This window comes from Aristolochia californica, unplaced genomic scaffold, assembly GCF_029961685.1.
Source record: "Aristolochia californica isolate CCGP_79_NKW_82.1479 unplaced genomic scaffold, dmAriCali1.0.hap1 SCAF_3, whole genome shotgun sequence".
Classification (NCBI taxonomy): Eukaryota; Viridiplantae; Streptophyta; class Magnoliopsida; order Piperales; family Aristolochiaceae; genus Aristolochia; species Aristolochia californica.
The window spans coordinates 3,362,087-3,380,607 of NW_027181992.1; the positions used below are offsets into that span (position 1 = coordinate 3,362,087).

Genomic DNA, 18,521 nt, shown 5'->3' on the forward strand with positions numbered 1-18,521 from the left:
AGCGCTCAATTTTAAAAGCAAGTGAGCCTATGAGATCAGAGAAGGATTGGTCTCGTACTCACTATTTTCATGTGATTCTTAATAGGAAATGAAAAACAGGGAGGGAACGATGGGGTGGGGAAGATGCTATTGATTCTGTTAATGTGAAAAGAAGGAAACAAGGAGCCTTTTGTTGTGCTTTTAATTAGGTCAAATTACAAATTACAAATTACAAACTACAAACTGGAGTTAAATAATAAATAAAGACAATTACTAAAGATAAGAGGGAAAGGGTTACAGGGAAGCACTTGGCCCTCTTTGTCAGGGTGAGTTTCTGTTTTTTTTCTTCCAAGAGATGGGAGGAGTCCTCCCCACTGAGAACTCCCTGGTTTGAGGGAGGGGATAGAATATCAAATAAAAACTTTACCAATGCCATCCAAAGGGTGACATGGAAAAGCAACCTTTAAATTCTCAGGAATATTCTGTACATGCGAGACCCAACATTCTAGTTTCATTTTTTCTGTATATTCTGTAGAGTGTACACCGATGTTCCAACAATCAAAGAATACAGGCAACAAAGGAACCCAAAACAGATGCCTTTCTTTCGTCTTCAAGAAAAAAGCCAACCACAAACCAATAAAAACAAAATGGAAAAGGGGAACGAATAAACGAATACAAAATTGGCCAGAAGAGAACAGGATTCTAACAAGGTAAACACCTTATAGGCAGAGGAGTCGTGGTTACTCCTGCATAAATGGCCCTGAGTAATGCCACAAACTTGAGCAGAGCGTCTTCGGAGTACCACTTGAGTTTCCAAGTCAGAAGACCCAGTGCGTTCTCTTGTAGCTGCCTGCCTTCGTCAAGCTTGGAGAAAAAATGGATATCTTCAGGGACAATTTGGTTGATTGTCAAAGTCACGCACCTATGACCCTTGATTTCAACAACCTGAAAACATAAAGTAGAAAATGATTGATATAACTTCAAAAATATTCACGTTCAATGAATCAAGTGTATAATATGGCAAGGAGGTTACCATCTCTGAAATTTTATGGATGGGACAGCAAGAATCAAGTGTATAATATGGCGAGGAGACTTGACCCTCATCTGTGATGGTGCTAAGCTGTACAAGATCTTCAATGCAAACTAGGACATAACCTTCAACAACAAATAGGGATCTTGAGAGCCACGAGTCCCCTGTTCAATACGAAAATTTTAACACTTTAGGCCCAAAAGAACATTATTATATTTACAGTCATCACATACAAAATAAAGCCTCTAATATAGGAGAGATTTCAGCAAGACAAGAGTAAGAGAATAAATCTGGACAATACTAATCTGGACATATTTTTCAACAAAGTAAAAGCTTACCTATTTCAGACAAACTTCGACACTCTTGAAGAATTATACGAAATCTAAATCCAAGTAGCTTTGTCTAGTTGATTTGACACAAAACATAAATATATGGCTCAATAGAAGTTTACCTAAACTTTCTAGTAGAGTCTACAGAGTTAACACTAAGCACCTACTAATAGAAAAGCAAAACTATAGTTGTATAATTGAAACCCCACCAAATAATCAGCTTAAATGCTGGGAGCTTAGAAGCTCACTTAATGGCAACAAGGCCATAAAGAAGAAAGTGATAGTTTCCAAATGGATACTTATGACATTTCAAGGTGCTTAAATGAAACAGATTACCAATTGGTTTGCCTGGAAACTACACAAATCCAGCCCTGAAAAGGTTTTTTTTCACAACAAACGACAACTGATATGAAACAGCCTCACCTATGTGTTTAACAGCATGAACACTGATGCACAAAATGCCATTGACAGTAAAGCCTAACTTACATCAAGAAGCATAAAATCTCCTGATGCTCACAACCATTTCTAAAATACAAAATCTAGGAAAGACTTCCATAACTTCAAGTAGGGCATTCACATGATTCCATTACCAAACATGGCTTTATATTTTTAAAATAATTGCTTTACAAAATCATCATTGCTATTTATTTTCGTGTATGCATGTTTTTTTAAAACTTAACGAGGCTTTCCATTAATTCTATTTATCAAGAAAATTGTTTCCAATATATTTGGATTTTTCTCGTTGCCGAGAACACATGTACAAAATAGTGTAAAATGAAGTGTGGGCACCGTGCTCCACAAACTGTTATTATCAGATCAATACTTAAGTTTCACGGTGCACCAATAAGAAGAATTTTGGTGGTAAGAGACACCAACAACCATACAACTGAAAGTCCAGAAGTGGTTCTTGGGACATCTATTATATTATGAAATAGTAGAACTCTTTCCCTAATGTATTAACTTTATACATCATTCGTTATGTGGGTTATTTATTATTTTTTTAATGTATTATTTTAAAGAACCACTCTGCTTATTATTGGTGAGCCCACCATCCTTAGGAGATAAACCTCAAATGATCATTAGACTCGTATTCCTGTTGGTATTCTATGCTACCAGATAAGGATTCTACCAGAGGTAAATTATCAAATTCTCGAGCTAATATATCCCTCTAGATATGTCGCAATACTACTAGAAAGAAATATATTTCACCATTTTATAGACCTATTCACACAGTAACTAACTTGTTCAGTTCCCAAAGTCATGGACAGCATCAGTATGTGATAGTTCATACTCACATACGAGAAACATAAACGGCCAAATGAAACATAAAAAGAAAAGGACATGCAAATAATTGATTGAAAATCTCATAAAGGACAAATAAGTTATTCGCACTGCCCAAGCTTACCATCACTTGTTTCGTGCCAAAAGAGAATCATTGAGTAGAGATATATGCCCATCCTCAAACCTCCACAGATTTCTTCAATAAATAATTTAACCTGAACCTGCTCCCAACTGCCACATAAATAAAAGGCCCAGCCAGACCACAGAGAGAAAAAAAGGCAACGTAAATAAATGTAAAGCAATTCTTTTGGATGCCACAATTTCTATACTAAAGTAAAAGATGGAAAGAGAAGAAGCACCTTGTTAAAGAACATCTATTATCTGTTTCTACTGAATCACAAACTCCTAGTACAGAAAGTAATGCTCTTGACTCTTCAACAGTCTTCATAATGAACAGGTAATGTTTGTCCCCCTCAAGATGAACCCTAAGAAAGAAGAAAAAAGTCATGCAACATACACGTGAACAAAGGGATCCTGCATGAAAATTCCAACAAGTATCCTTTCTACTCACCTTAAAACATGTAGCCCTATTCCAATTGAAACTTCTTTAATGTCTTGGAGCCTATGACATCCCAAAATTGTCAAGATGCTTCCTGTTAAACAGTAAAGAAATTATTGCAGTATTTGAGTAGCCAGATGCTTCCTGTTTAAGCTTTCTCGGATTACGAAGGAATTAGCTAAAGATTAAAAGTAAATAACATGTAACAATTGAGTGTGTAGCCCAACCTGGCCCACCATCATCTTTGTCTAGGACAAGTGTGTACACCTTATTCTCACTGCTCAGCAAGATACATACTTCCCTGCATATAGAGCACTAGATGATATTATCTGAGCAGCTCATGTGAAAATGTTAGCTCAATGATCATTTACCACGTGATAAGAAATGTCAGATGATTTTAGAGTCTCAGAAAAAGTTGAAAAATCAATAAATCAGGATGATAAAGATAGGTCACTTGAATGGCTTGCATTTCTTAGAAACTGAGTCTAGCTGAGTAATAAATGATCATTCCGAGCAGGCACTTTTAGTCTTTGGTAAGAACTGATGAAGCTATCATGAATCCCATAACTAATCAAGAAATCCATAACAAAAAAACCAAAAAAGCACATGAGATTGGTAGCAGATAATCTCTGAATGTCAGGTCAAGTATCAGAAAAAGATATCAGGGTAGCTACTGCCTGGAAATTTATATAGTACCATCAGAAACCATACATTTTATGTATAGCAGCATTAAAGAAAGTCCGAAGCTGTGATGAACTGAGCAAGAGACGATAATCAAACACTCGCTATGTTGGGCTGATTGTCACCAAGATGTACAATCTTCATCTAGTTTTTACAAATGATTGAGCTAGAGAGATGGGGATGGGGGAAGTGGAGTTTCCTTCAATTATCCTTCCAATTGATTTTTGTACTCCTTTAATATTTTATTGTTTCTTTCTTATCATATATGCCAGAAAACAGTAGCTAGAAACCTTCCACAAAGCTATGCCAGTTTTAAGGAAAGGGCTTGTTAGATTCCGTGTCAGGAGTTCTAGTATTCTCTTTGGGAATTAGATGCTTATGTTGAATTTCCTGAGAATTCCACCCCTAGATCTCATGGCTTGTCTTATGGTGAAGGAACACAAAAATGAATTCCAATGGTAATTCTATCTGTAACCCTGAGCCAGCAGGTGTTGGTGGCATAGTGATGTATTGCATGGTCCAGACACTTTCTGGTATCCTCAGGTCCCGTATTACACTCTAATTCAAAAGAAGAAGAATTGAAAGTCCTTCTTACAGGAGTAAAACAAAACCAGTAGCACTTCACCTTCATTCTGATAGTTGAAGGAAAGTCAGCACTTTTAATCAACTGGCTTGCAAATAGTTGTCCTCTATGGCACATTGGAAGTATATCTGATGAAAAGAATGAAATTTGTAATCCCCTTCAGATTGTACGGCAGCACCCACTATCTGCTGCAAATAGTTCAGCTGATAGAATTGGTAAGAAAGAATAGTTCTTCCCTCTTTTGTTAACCTTTAACTCATTATTCATTAATGAACAGCCACAAGTTAAAAATATATATGTATGCATGGCTAGGAATGACTTTCTTGTTTTATTTAGTTGCATTAACCGAGTCATCCTCCAGCAAAAACTTGAGAGATATCTTACAAATAGCTTAACCTCATGAACCAGACAGGGTATCCCACCCATACTAGAAATGACAACCCAATGGGATCACTACATTTCCATTTATTGCAGTATTTATAGCTCTGAGCATATAAGGACTGCCGTGTAAATTCTTAGTGCAGCTTTTGTTTCCCTTTTGAGGGTCAGATCTCAGCAGTTCTTTTACAATTAATGGATCAACCAAACATCTATCACATGAAGTCACAATCACTTTAGGTGATGCTCCTCTTTTGCAAGAACTGGACTTTACTGGATTAGGTGTCAACTTCTTCAGATTTTGCTATGAAGGATCTCATACTGAACATTAGGGAAACAACTTCAACTTCCAGAATTTTTAAGTTATACTTGAATTTCCAGATTTTTTAATGGAAGAATCTGATGCCTTTTTTTGTAGTTACACATCACGTTCCTGGTTTTTTTCCTTTTGCTGTCATGGTTTAGTCACAATTGGAAAGTTTCAATCGATGATTGTAGCTCATGTACATATTATATGGAATACTAATTGCTACATGGTGAGGTTTGACATTCAAGTTGTCTGCATAAACAATGAGAATATGTCTAAGTTCGGATGTTTCAGATTCTTGCAAGTATATTTTTATCAACCTTCCCAATTTTTCAACAATCAGAATATACAGGATAAATACTCCATGGGTTTGAACATCTTCCATGTAAATAAAAACGTGAAAAATATATTATTAAGGTATTAATACAAATAAACCAATTTTTTTAAAAATAATGATATATTATAATTGAAAAATGATAAATTAAATTATTTTAATACACTATAGATTTAAGGTCCTTTGGTCACATCATTACTCTGATCTTTTAGGATGACTCTGGCTTAATCTTTCAGATCCATATTCTCAGGGCTGCATATGGAAGCTGTAACAAGGGCCTAAGGAAAACATATAAAAATAAAGGAAACAGACATTACAGTATAATTGATAGTTAAACATATTTCCAGGTTTTAGTAAAAACGTTATTGAGATTATAAATATCATGTAGAATTGGAGTTTGAAAAGTTTTGAAGGTTTAAAATGAACTATTTTGGTCTCAACATTCAAATCATTAATGAAGCTGTCATCTGCACCAATTTGTTGAAATAAATGAAAAGCTTGGGAGTCATTTTTAATCTCATCAAGCCATGCTCCTCATCAAGTTTGAAAGTTTCCTAATTGAACTTTATATGATTGTTTCTGAAATATTCTTTTAAAGGCCTAAATGTATCCCAACCATCTTGGTGGCCTTAAATTATAGACACGAGTTATATCACTGTTTCAACCAGCCATCACTCTCAGCAAGAGACAAGCCGAATAGTCTTCTCCAATATTGGATGGAAGAAGTGAGTTTAAGCTACACTTATATTGTCTTCAATACCTCAGTGCTGGAAACCACGAAACCACAAAACCACAAAACCACAAAACCACAATAATAACGGCCAGAGAAATGTTGAAGATGGTTTTTTTATTTCATATATAATGAAACAAGGTTTGGGTTCTTGCAAATGTAAACCCAAGTATTATAAGAAAGTTTCACACTTCAGTAAAATCAATCAACATCTTAAACTTGATTCACATTCTAGAATTAAATGAATTTTCCTCTTCCAATAGGGAAAAAAAAGTCTTTTTTTTTCTCCCTAAAAAAGAACTTATTTGCATTCTAATAGAAGGCATAAGCATGACTAATTTCTAGAATAGGACAAATGAAAGGCATGTAAGAATCCATTATCCATCCAGCAGAGTAGGTGTACATGTATAATCTCTACCATAAAAATCAGAGTTTCTAAAACAAAAGACATTTTTACTTTTTACTTAATCATTATAATATTTTTGGACAAATAAAATTGGAAACATAAAATATCTTAAATAAAAGTAAACATACTTTCATAATTTTTAAAATTAAGAATATCAGTATTACCATCATATCATGCTATTTGTCACTGTTATGTGATCCATTGTAGCAATGACAGGAGTCCTTGTTCGACTAAAAACACTAAACACCTTCTGTAATAAAATTGTATTCCTCTTTTGGTTGATTTTACTAAATATACAAAGCTCACAAAGTGAAATCTGTGAATGTGATTCGTTTTGCTGTTGTCAGTTGTTGTTTTTGCAGCTGGATTTTCAATTGCAGGCACTTCAAAACCTTGCAGCATAGTTTCCCTTTTTTTCTTTTATTTGTTCATTTTCTTACTCAATGCTCAATTTATTCCCTTAAACACTTAAATGACTGTGAAAAATGAGAGATATTTTGTTGTCTCAAGATGATGGCAGTGTGTGATGTGTCTAATTGAACAAGCACCATTTCTACCGATGCTACCAACACACAGGAAATGGCAAAAAAACCTAAGGAAAGCTAATAATACTGAAGGACTTTTGTAGGTTAGGAGAAGGTAAATGTTCAACTCATAGAGAGAAGCACCACAGTAGGGTCAAAGGATTGTGCAGAGTAGTATTCAAAAGGATTACCACACTGAAAGATATAAAATAATCGCATTAAAATGTGCTAAAGTTAAATATCTTGCAGATTATATGAATCAAAAACTTCATCTGTAGTTGAAATATTCCAAATTTCTAAAAAGTAAATATATCTGGCAAAACAAAAGGCAACATAAGAATAAAATAAACCAAAGCAGATATTAAAAAAACTAACTTAAGACATTACCGCTTTTCCTATATTAAGGTGGAGACAAAAGTAAAGAAAGTGCGGAACTTACATATCTTCGAGGCCTGATCTCTGAAACATGCATCTACATTGCATGCATCGCAAACAGATCTCAGAAACTCCATGATCTGCAATCTTTTGATCAAAATAGTTCTTCATGAATTGCTCATCCTCAAGTGTAGAACTACCAAAATATCCAGACACAGTTTTGTCCATGTCTTGGGTTGAGAGGAAAACATTATTGTAAAAACCTGATGACTCATATTCATCTTGCTCTTTGACTTTATCAACATGTAGAATCCCATTTAATTTGAATGTGAAGTTTTTGGTCTTCACCGTGGTACTTTTTTCTGAAAGTGAAATCATTCTATTCTTTGTTCTCTGTTTTTTTCCCCTTTTGTAGGAATAATGCTCAAATAGACTCATAATATCACAGTTTTTTTTATCCACAGCAACAACCAGTGAATTATTAGCTGGTTTAGAATCTGTTTCTCTGTAAGAACAAAATAATGATTCACTCCATACATCATTCTCCCTGTCGTAGTAATTGTCATCAAGAACTGCATCTTGCTGGTGCTCCACAGAGCCTTCCGCAGAATCTTCATCAGATAGATGATAAAACTTAGGACAGGACTCACTAAAGTTACTAGAACCATTATCATCACAACAGCTTGTATCACTATCTGATAAAGCTACAGAGAAAGACTCAGCAGAAAGCTGCATGAATTCTTCCTCTAAACCCTGGCGCCGATGCAGGATGTCCTCCTCATAATGTGGTGGTGAGCTGGCGTGCAAAGAGGACATACGGGAAATCATAATCTCATCAATTGCTTTCAGTGATGTCAAATTAACCATTGAATCTGTCTTATCACCTCCCTCTAAGTTAGAAGGATTAAGAGTTGAGGGTTTCTCAAGAGACACCCCCTCCTGAGATTTGTCTTTATGACCGTTATGAATCATTGAAGGCCCCACACCAGATCTTTTGTCAGATGAAGAGAACTCCTGACTGTGAAAACTAGCATAAGTGTCAGTCAATGACATCTCAGAATCTATGGGATTTGTGCTGGTCTCATCTCCAGAATCTTGCATTAGCTCTGGAGCATGCTTTGTGCTCTCCCCAAGGAGCTCAGTATCTCTTCCCATTTTTATACTTCTCCCTTCACTGGGACCCACAACAGCTCCATGAAGATAACTGTTGCCCATCCTAACCTCGGAACTTTGATCCATCCACTCTCTAAACTCTCGCAGCCAAAGAACAGATTGTTCCTTTTTCATCAATTCAACCCGATTAATTAGACCTAAAATTTCTTCTTCACCTTCAGAAATGATGCTCTCTTCCCTTTTAAGATTCTCACCATCACAGGAAGCAGATTCATGATCAGCCGAGTCTGATACAAAGTGCCTTCGCAGCTCATTGTCTTCGATACAAGCAAGGCGAGAGTGCTTTTTCTAAAGAAAACCCAAAAGAAAAGAGAATATGTACTTTAGTTCTCTGTTGCCAGGACCAACAGCTTATGGACTATCAGCACTAAAAAGGGATACCCTCAGCCACAGAACTGCTCGAAAATCAATTACAGACCTTAAGAAAACAAATAGCTGTGGACTCAAAGGTGAGTAAAACAATGAAAAAGCAATTGTGACAATCATCTGAAGATTCAACAGACACAAACCCAAATGCTGAAATGATATACAAGCACTTATATCATGATCTAGATACTTAATTACTAAAAGTAATAAATAGGCCAAACTTCTTATCTAGAGTGGAAAAGCTGGTCTAAATGATTCCATGTGCATCATTGACATCCAACTACAAGGCATTAACATCCTCAGGTTGTCTCAGAGAGCGTTACTGCAAATGCATCATTCTACTTCCTCCTTAAGTCATTTATTGGATGCTGTATCAATCTTCTTTATTTTCACTAAGAGTGTTACACATGCATTTATAGAATATTTCAAATTGCATCTGATTTTCTTCAGACATCAATTCCCTTCCACTGGAAAGGCATTCAAATTAATCAAGAAAAAGTCATTGTTCCAAGTCCCACCTACCCTTTCCTTGTTGTGGCTGCTGTCCTCTTCCCCTTGCTCTTTTGCAGGAAAATAAAAGCCATAGCCAGGTGGCCTTTTATTTCTGCTTGCAAGAATAATACGCCTCTTCCAAGATTCTCGTTTACTAATTCCTCTTTCATCCAGTTTCAACTGCATAAAACTCGTCAATGAAAACCCATGACATGACCTTGCAAAACATAATTGGCTAAATCTTTTTGACGTGCCAAAATTCTACGTACTCTGTCTGGATGGGTGAAAAAACTGAAAACATGTGCTCTGTACCATCTGGCACAGCAAATAGGATTGCCTTCTAACCACAAGCTTTTGAGAGATGGAAGGCCTGCAAGGAGCTCCAACTCTGAAAAAGTGTAAATGATATTGTAGGAAAGATCAAGCCCTTCAATTGACTGCAGATTCTCAATGCCACGCAAAGTGGTTAAACCATTGTTCCTCAAAACAAGTTTAACTATAGGACAACAAATCTGCACGATCCAAAAATATTGATTGTAAGAGGCATAAAAGGACAATTGTAGTAGGTCAAACATGCTGAGAGAGGAAGCTCATACGACAAGTCAAGATGCATCATTCAAATCCTAATGATCTTCCCACTTCTAGCAATTTCAAGACAGGGGAGAGAAGCAGATTTCATTCATTAAAATCCATGAACCTCAGCTTTTTCTACACTCCAATTTGCTTTATCAAAAATTTGCTTCATCAGTATGTGCTTGGAAAATAAAACAAAATCATGACAACAAGATAAATTTAGTAGTCAATTCCAAGGCTGTAAGTATACATGTAGCTAAATACAATGATTTTACTAGATGTTATGTTTATGAAAAAAAAAATTAATGGTTTTACTTGATGTTATTGATTCTCTAATCACTTCTAACTTTCTATTGGTTGCACCAATGTTCCTAGGGTAAGCTAGTCAAAAGAAGTAAATAAAAATGCTCATCAGCCCAACAAGTAGAGGCCGAGTTGAGCTGTCTTATGAGCAGCTTGGACTCAGCTTAGTGTTGACTTGGCTCAGCTTTGCTCACAGCTTGAGCTCGAGCCAAGCTTGTTAGCCAGAACGAGTCGAGCCAAGCATTGTTGAGCTTAGCTGGATGGGCATGCAAGCCAGGTCAAAGTTTTTGTAATTTTTCAACAAAAAATCATTTTTTACAAGATGCAAGGCTATGGTTTCTGCTGAGCTGAGCCAAGCTAAAGCCTATGGAATTATACTTGAACCTGAACATGCAAAAACTTGGTTCTTTTCGCCCTTGAATTTACAAGAAAAAAAAAAGAACTTAGAGGGAACCCAATAAAACAACTTTCAGTTATTTTCTTCACATCCTTATATTCTTAACCAGTTCTCACAAGCTCTAGGCAGGAAAGGAAAAAACAACTGTGTTCAATGCTAATTCTTCCATGAGTATCATGAGTATCATACCTTTTTTAAATTGTATTACCAGAAGTTGGCGATATTAATATGTCATTGGCATGCACAACAACATGACAGCTTAGTTTTAAAATTCAAGATTATAGGTTCAAAGTATTCACAGCTAATAAAGGACTTTAATTAATAATATTCTTTTTCCTGCCCTATCAGTTTACTTTCTCTACTGGTTGTGTCAATCTTGTTCAAGGGAAGATAGTTGACAGAACACAATACAAGGCTCAATGCTCCTAAAAGAATAACATAAATTTATCACTGGAACATGCTGTAGTTCAGTTATTTTATGGTTGACATCTTAAGTCCTACCAAGTTTTTGAAAGAAAAGGAAAGGGGATGAAGGTACAAGAAAAAAATCAACCAATCAAGTGAAGAACTGTTTAGTTTTCTGACTGACAGGTGAAGATTAATTAGCTGATACCTTTGGTTCTTTTGATAGAATATAAAATGAACTCAACAAAATATCAAATGAAGTAAGTGTCTTCCCAGACCTTTAAGTTACATGAAAATTATATCACCAATCAATGGATATTTTAACAAGTTTTAAAAAGAGCTATGCTGGATAGGAAAGAAACATGAAAAAAAAAAAAAAAATGGCATCATACTGACACAGTCAGAGTGAACAGCAAAGGGGTGGAAGGGGAATACCAGAGCAACTTAGAAACTGATAAAATTATTGGTTACCACGACAGAGAACTGGGTATGGATAATTTATCAAACATTTTAACTACAGGTCAGTATAATTAGCCACAGAGCACCAACTCAGAGAATACAGCAAGACCTTTCGCCACATTCAACAATTCACAGGAAATGGACCAATGACCAAGCCACCCATTGGAGTAGAATTCTTGCTGCTCTTGCTCCTACCTCACTCAGTGAAGCAATAGTGCGAAGATGGTTGAACCCTAGATCCAAGTGCTTCAATTTTGTACATTTACGTAAATTATCCACTTTGGCAAATCTGTTTCGACTAAGATCCAGTGTTTCAACTGCTGGAAGTAGTTGCAAGGACTCATCCATTGGAACAATGCCATTACAAGCACATGAAACAAATGTCAACTTATTCCAAGGTGGCGAAGCCTTTACATCGATAATTCTGCAAGCAAATACATGCCTCAGAGCATCCTGAAAAAAATTGAAATAAATTAGAGTATCTTTTCATGCATTACAGGCAAATAAAACCACAAAAATGGACATTGTAAAACAAAAGCATCAGATTTGAAATACACAAGGACATATATGCACATTGAAGAAATAACGAACTCGTCGGCAAGCTTATGACATTAATTTGATAATCTAAAAACAAATAGAAACCTCTATAAGCTCAACTAGATAGCAAAAGCAAGGAACTAGAGAAACGTTCCAAATTGTGCTAAACTTCAAACTATAGAAGAAATAGCAAAAATGACAAACTCACAGTAGAATTATAACAAGTAAACTTCTCCAGAGTATGCTTGAGCTCGAGAAGTCCTCTGGCAGCAGAAGTGGAAAGGTCACATCCGCAGAGCTCCAACACCTTGAGTCGAAAAAATGGTAACAATGAAAGTGGCGTCGGTTCCCTTGCGGGCCGTGGGAAGATAGAAACAACTTTGAGAGAGGTAAGTAGGCGCAAAATTCGCCTGAGCTGCTCTAGTGCCCGGTGGTCCCCAAGATCAGAGATGTAAGCCCGAAGGTAATCCACAGGAGCGCCTGCAAGAAGTCCGTCGACTTCTTGCAGTTGCTCGAGACGTGTCTGCACATAATGGAGCCCAACGGGATTAAGCTTCAGAACTATGGTCCCTTCGATCAAAGAACCGGCGTGCTTCTCCACGAATTTTACAAGGTGATCGAGGTAGCGGTCACCTGTAACAATCGCCATTTTTTGGCGACCTAGGGAAGGAAGAATTAGGGTTCCACAGAGACGAAATCGGCCATCACTCCCAGAAGCAAATGAGAAACACCGACGAAATTCAAAACTCGCAAGATCCCAATTCTGAGCCGATCACAGAAACAGAAGTCAGTCCTCCAGACATGCAGAACAGAAAAGGAAGATCCACGATTAACACTCTCCGCTGTTTCAGCGAAACGGTGTGTGTAGAGACGAGACTCAAAACTCAAGCCGTAGAAGCCGAAAGTTTATTATGTCAGTGACCACTCCCTGCTTGTTTACCATCGCGATTACAGAACGAGAAAACAAATAACAGATTCGCAGAAATTAGGGTAATTCATGCAGGAACCGCCATTGGCGTGCAAGGAAAAAGCTCTTTGGTTTTAAAAAAACGCGTCACCGGTCGACCGCTTCTAATCATTGTTATTTGTTAGCATTTCGTATTAGAGATCAGAGAGAAACTTGTTTCTTCCAGTTCACGCAATCGTTTCACATCTAACTCGGGACTCCATCCCGAGCCCGACTCGCTCCCCCCCCACCAGGGGTAGTCCGCCAGTCACGGGGATGGGTCCTTTTATATTCCACAAAGCATCTCGGCCCAATTCGTGTGTCTGGCCCAATACAGATATAGCTAGATCCGGTCGGTGAGGTGTAAACGAACCGGGTAAGGTTTCGAATCCTATTGAGCGTAATGGTAATCGGAAGATCTGACTCCGATTCAATTCGGTTCGTTCTGAGAGGGTAAGAATCTCTGGCTGGAAACCCGGTCCTCATCGATAAACCGGTCAAGCATTGGGGTGTAATGACCACGCGTCACTTAAGCACTGGGCCAGCTTAGAATATGGACCGCTTTTCTGATTATTTATGGAACGGAGCCTGCAGTTCAATTCCCTGTCCGTTTGTTTGTTTGGCTTCGTCAGTAGGTTAATGGCACCAAAAGATTGCTCTTTTTCCGGCGCTTCGGCAGCTGCTGCTGCTGCTGACGGTGCTTCTTCTCCTTGGATCTGCTGCCTCATGATTAAGATGACGCGCTCCGGAAAGCTTCCGCCGGATCAGAGCTTGAAATGGCTTCGTGATTGCTGACTCAGAGACGGAGCAGATCATGGAGTAAGAGGAACATTTTTTTCTGTCCACTATTTGCTGTTAAATTCGATGTCCATTTTTCCTTCTCGTGTCAACATTTGACTTGGATTCTTTTCTTTTCCATTTCTGTTTCACTTTCTTCGTCTACTTTCTGTTTTTTACGTTTATTCAAATTAGTTTAGCCTGTAGAATGGCGTTGAGTACGTATAGAGCTAAGCATCTGGTATCAGTGGAAATCAGGAGTGAGTGTTGCTTTTTTAACATGCAAAGAGGAATTTCTACAGTTCATCCATTGCAGGCGCCAAAAAACAGGTGGCCAGATCACCTGGTAACAGTTGATATGAAACTATGAGTCGGGAAAATCGAAAAAACTTGCTATTTTCTCCGGGAAGAAGCTAGGAGAAAAAGGGCGTTAAAAAGTATGTTAAAAGACGTAAGAAATTCATAGTACCGTGTTTCTGAGGGTTTTTCACTTTCTCAGTTTCTCCTCAAACCGAAAAACGTCAAAGGCAAGAGTACAAGAGTGCGATGGCCGACGGTTTCGGTATTCGCAATCCGTTATTTTTGTCTCATCTACCGTCTCAAGTCCCAAAAACACGGTTTCCCAAAAGTGACAAAACTGCAGAATCTACTAGAAGTGGAGTTAAAAAACGTAGGTAAAAGTTTCCCGGCAATTTCAGTATCTCGAGGTTCCAAAACCCCGCAGTAGCGTCGGTAAATTTTTCCGGTTGTACAACGACGTTTAAGAATGTTGATCTGCTTGATATACGACATAAATGCCGACTGCCTGCCAGAAAAGAAAACGAAACCGTGACTGCCGGAAAAGACGTAAAAAATCTATGCTAACGAGTCCATCCATGAACTAAGAAGTAGAATTTGAAAAATAGCTTTATTTTAAGTTTGAACTAGAGAGTCGAACTAAAGTAAGTTTGAGCTTGACTTGTGCGACCCCTACCTATGGTAATGTCTTACATGGTGGTCAGAGTTTCCACACCAATTTCACCACAGAGGTGGCTAACTTTCATCGGCGGTAGCCCATCTAGGTCACATCCTTTGAAATGAGGCTACTCGCTACTATCTGAGCCCAAATCCGAACCAACCTCTTAATTGGAGAAGTAGTTGGTGGCCTAATATAACGGATAAGTATTCAGATTCGAGGCCTTTCTTCCAACGATCAGTGCCCACTACGTAAATCAATGCGCCATTCGTCGGAATGTTAGCTTATTTTGGGCGCATCCTTATTAGCTTCTCCAATTAACGCCCGGCTAAAAAGAGCTCCAGAGCTGTGAAGTGTTAGGTTCTGAAGTAATTGTATCGTTGTTATTATTAAGCGGCACTTGCAAAGAGAAACAAACCTTCTTTAAAACTCCCCGGTATCAGCACAGTCTACATCACCTTCTTCCCACCAAAGCTCTCTGATCATTCCTCTTTGTCTAAGGCCACATGCGCAGCATTAATAGCTTTAATTCTGTACTTCTTCTGAATCTGAGAGGACGCTTATGGATTAAGAATTAAACTATATCCATCTACATTTCTAATTCAGGAACTGCAGCAGATCTGAGACTAAATCATTTTCTGCGTTATTTCCATTAATCTGCTCGCTTCTCAGAGATCTGGAAAAGCTCTTCTCTTCTCTCCAGCAGATATTCTCACGTCCCGATTCCTCGGCATGGAATCATGATAATGCAGTAGAAAGAAGAGATTATGATCATATAGAATGTTTAATTGACAGAACTCACCTTTCTCTGGATATTGGAGATTTGGCATGATTGGACGAGGTCGAGGTCACATCTCGACGATTTGAAACCTAAAATGTTGAACGAGGGCAGTTGATCTACGGAGAAAGAAAAACCAAAGGAAAAGAGGCAGCTGGTTCCTTCCCCCGTTAAGCCGATAGCCTCGTCCTAAAGATGATTCGTCATCTCTCTTGATGAGGCTCCTCTCACGCTTATTATGACCTCTTTGGTGGGTCCCAAGCTTCTGTGATTCTCATGGAAAGGACCCGATAAATAACGCGATCGCGTATTGTACGGATTGAACGATAAAACAAGGACATGGTTCGTTTATTTTGTTTTTTTTCCTGTAGGTGGAGAAGAGGTGGTCCAGAAGTGCGACGCTTTGGTTGGTTTTGATAACAGACAGCCGCAACTTAGGGTTGTGATGGCTGGCTGCCGTTCCCACTTTCGCGCTTTCTTGCTCATCCCCCTTTTGCCCATGGTTCCCCCGCTCTAATTACTCATCAGAGGACGTTTCAAATGAACGGACAACCGGAAGCCGAAAACCAATTTAGCCGATATAGTGATGCTAATACCATGAATGTAGCAAATGAGGTGGAGTGTAGCCAAGAGGATTAATTCACTCGTGTTACAGGAAACAACGGTTCCTTTCGAGGCTCTCCCATCCGTGGCAAATTAGTAATTTGGGGCCGGTTTGGTTGGATTTACGTAAATTTAGTTGGGGAGCGTATGAGCGAACGCGATTATAAAAGCAGTTGATACCGCTCTCGCTTTTCCAAAGTCGAATTGAGAGAAAAATGGCCGCCGCGAATGGATTCATCGCCGGAGCACTCTTTGTGATGGTCTCTTTCCTTCTTCCGGAGCCAATTCCAGCGGCTCAAATTCCCCCGCTGTCTCAGGCATCGCCCAACAGGGTCAATTCTTCCAGCAGCGAATTCATTAACAACAGCTGCGGCAAGACGGAGTACCCCGACGTGTGCTTAACCACCCTGAGCGGTTATTCGGACGCCGTCCGCGACAATCCCCGGCAGTTAGCCCAGATGGCTATCTCCGTGAGCCTCCGCCGTGCCCGCCGCGCCTCCGCCTACGTATCCTACGTCTTCCACTCCAACACCGTGAACGACCATTACGCGCAGGAGGTGCTGCGAGACTGCCAGGACACCCTCGGGAACGCTGTGGACCAGATCAAGGACTCGCTGGGAGAGCTACGGAAGATGACAAACCCCGGGAGCGCGGACTTCAAGTTCCGGCTGAGCAACGCGCAGACGTGGATGAGCGCGGCGCTGTCGAACGTGGATACGTGCAGCGACGAGTTCGACAAAGTGCATGCCGGCCAGCTCAAGTCGGACGTCGTCGACAGGGTGAATCAGATCAACAAGGTGACGGCCAACGCCCTCGCCCTCGTTAACCTTTGCGCTGCTTAATCACAATCGATCATCTAAATCTCGTCTTTTTCCGTAGTTTCCGAAGCTTTACATGAACCGGGTAACCGATATATAATTGTAAACAGGACACAAGATCTATTTACGATATGTATATAATAAGGTTTGACGATGTATTATTGATTCGAGTTCCCTTATTCACACAGAGTCTAAACTCTAAATTTGCAGATTTCTGTTCTTGGACGAGGTTCCGTCTTTTTTACATGGACAGATCAGATCGTCTAAAGACGCATGTGTAGAGTCATGTAGACGGTCAAAAAGCGTAGGCCCGCCTCACGTGCAATATAAACGGACCCCACATCCGACTAGAAACCAAAATAGGTGATTAGCGGGCACACCTGCCATAGTGGTATTAAATTACATGAATAGCCACGTACTAAATGCTTGTATTAATTTGGTCATTAATATAATCTTATGTAGGTGGTAGAGGCTGGTGGATTTTAGCGTCATAAACCAAGCTGTCGTGACGGGATTACAACTTGGATGGTTGGTTCGACTAAAGGGCTTTTTGGTAACATTCAGATAGATGGGGGCACGGGAATTTCTGTAGGGACAACTCATCCGCGTCACGAGATGCCTCAATTAGTGTGACGAGGTGGGGCCAAATGCACAAATTAGTAGGAAGGTCTAGTAGAACACTTGAACCGACCAAATAATGTTGTGGCACGCTTATGTCCTAGGGGACCCATGCTAGGGGTTGGAATCCAATTTGTCTAATGTGGTAAGGGTGATCATGTGACCCAAGTCATTTTCATGTTGTTTTAGCTTAACTCGTGACTTGGATTGTTGCGATGAGTAGTGTTTAAACCTGATTATGTTAAGATTAAACCCGATATTATCGTAAGCATACGTGGACTAGGTTAAGATTAAACACGATTGTATCCCAACCGAATATATCTCTTGTAATCTGTCGGCGAGGAGAAGGTGCCTCTTCGCCAAGATTAATCGTAACATGCGGCAAATTTCTCTCATCCTTAGACACATTGCGGGCAGCTAGATCAACGGTTCCGATCTATCGTGATCGAATCCACGAAAGTACACTTTCTCAGGACACAAAATGCTGGCCAGATCCTCGAATCTTCAGAGTGCATCTAATCATTGCCGAGCGTGAAAAATGACCTTTTTTCTTTTCATCACGGAACGATAAAATGGACGAGAATATCTTTAATTATAGATGTCGCCATTAACCAGAAATCTCGGATTCCGACTTATCGCCGTTATGCCAAGAACGAAGTATTAGAGTAGAAGCCAAGCCTGCTACAGTCAATTTTTGACGGAAAATGACAAAATTGCTCCTTCTCTCAGTAAGGGCATTTTCGGTAATCAAATGTATTGTGCCCGGGGAATCAATGCCCTGGAATCGTGACCGGGAAAAAAGACAGAAACACGAGTGCGCAACGC

General features: G+C 39.0%; 2 protein-coding genes across 4 annotated transcripts; one reads left to right on the forward strand and one right to left on the reverse strand.

The window, feature by feature from the left end:
- Positions 1-441: 441 nt before the first annotated feature.
- Positions 442-13,275, reverse strand: LOC137959756 (uncharacterized). 3 transcript variants are annotated; one of them, XM_068807099.1, is made up of 11 exons: positions 12,410-13,275; positions 11,860-12,117; positions 9,797-10,039; positions 9,558-9,707; positions 7,561-8,957; positions 3,406-3,479; positions 3,191-3,272; positions 2,979-3,104; positions 2,744-2,850; positions 1,013-1,173; positions 442-924 (listed from the first exon to the last, which is right to left on the reverse strand). In XM_068807099.1, exons 1-11 carry the CDS (start codon positions 12,848-12,850, stop codon positions 682-684), a joined length of 3,282 nt encoding a protein of 1,093 aa, XP_068663200.1. In that variant the 5' UTR covers positions 12,851-13,275; the 3' UTR covers positions 442-681. The 3 variants fall into 3 exon arrangements, 1 of the variants encoding a protein (XP_068663200.1); XR_011114074.1 differs by lacking the exon at positions 442-924 and having other exon boundaries at positions 1,084-1,173; positions 2,744-2,834; XR_011114073.1 differs by lacking the exon at positions 442-924 and having other exon boundaries at positions 1,084-1,173; positions 2,744-2,840.
- A 3,194-nt stretch (positions 13,276-16,469) lies between these two features.
- LOC137960210 (pectinesterase inhibitor 7-like) lies at positions 16,470-17,257 on the forward strand. Its single transcript, XM_068807755.1, has one exon. The coding sequence runs from the start codon at positions 16,476-16,478 to the stop codon at positions 17,100-17,102; it is 627 nt and encodes a 208-aa protein (XP_068663856.1). The 5' UTR covers positions 16,470-16,475; the 3' UTR covers positions 17,103-17,257.
- The last annotated feature ends 1,264 nt before the right edge of the window (positions 17,258-18,521 follow it).

What these genes read in the sequence shown, in the direction of transcription:
- LOC137959756 (XM_068807099.1), bottom strand. Translation starts at nt 12,850, where the DNA reads ATGGCGATTGTTACAGGTGACCGCTACCTCGATCACCTTGTAAAATTC. An exon ending in CTATTGCTTCACTGAGTGAG is followed by an intron (nt 10,040 to 11,859) that starts GTAGGAGCAAGA and finishes TGGATCGTGCAG; the next exon opens with ATTTGTTGTCCTATAGTTAA. An exon ending in AATAGATGTTCTTTAACAAG is followed by an intron (nt 2,851 to 2,978) that starts GTGCTTCTTCTC and finishes TTTATGTGGCAG; the next exon opens with TTGGGAGCAGGTTCAGGTTA.
- LOC137960210 (XM_068807755.1), top strand. Translation starts at nt 16,476, where the DNA reads ATGGCCGCCGCGAATGGATTCATCGCCGGAGCACTCTTTGTGATGGTC.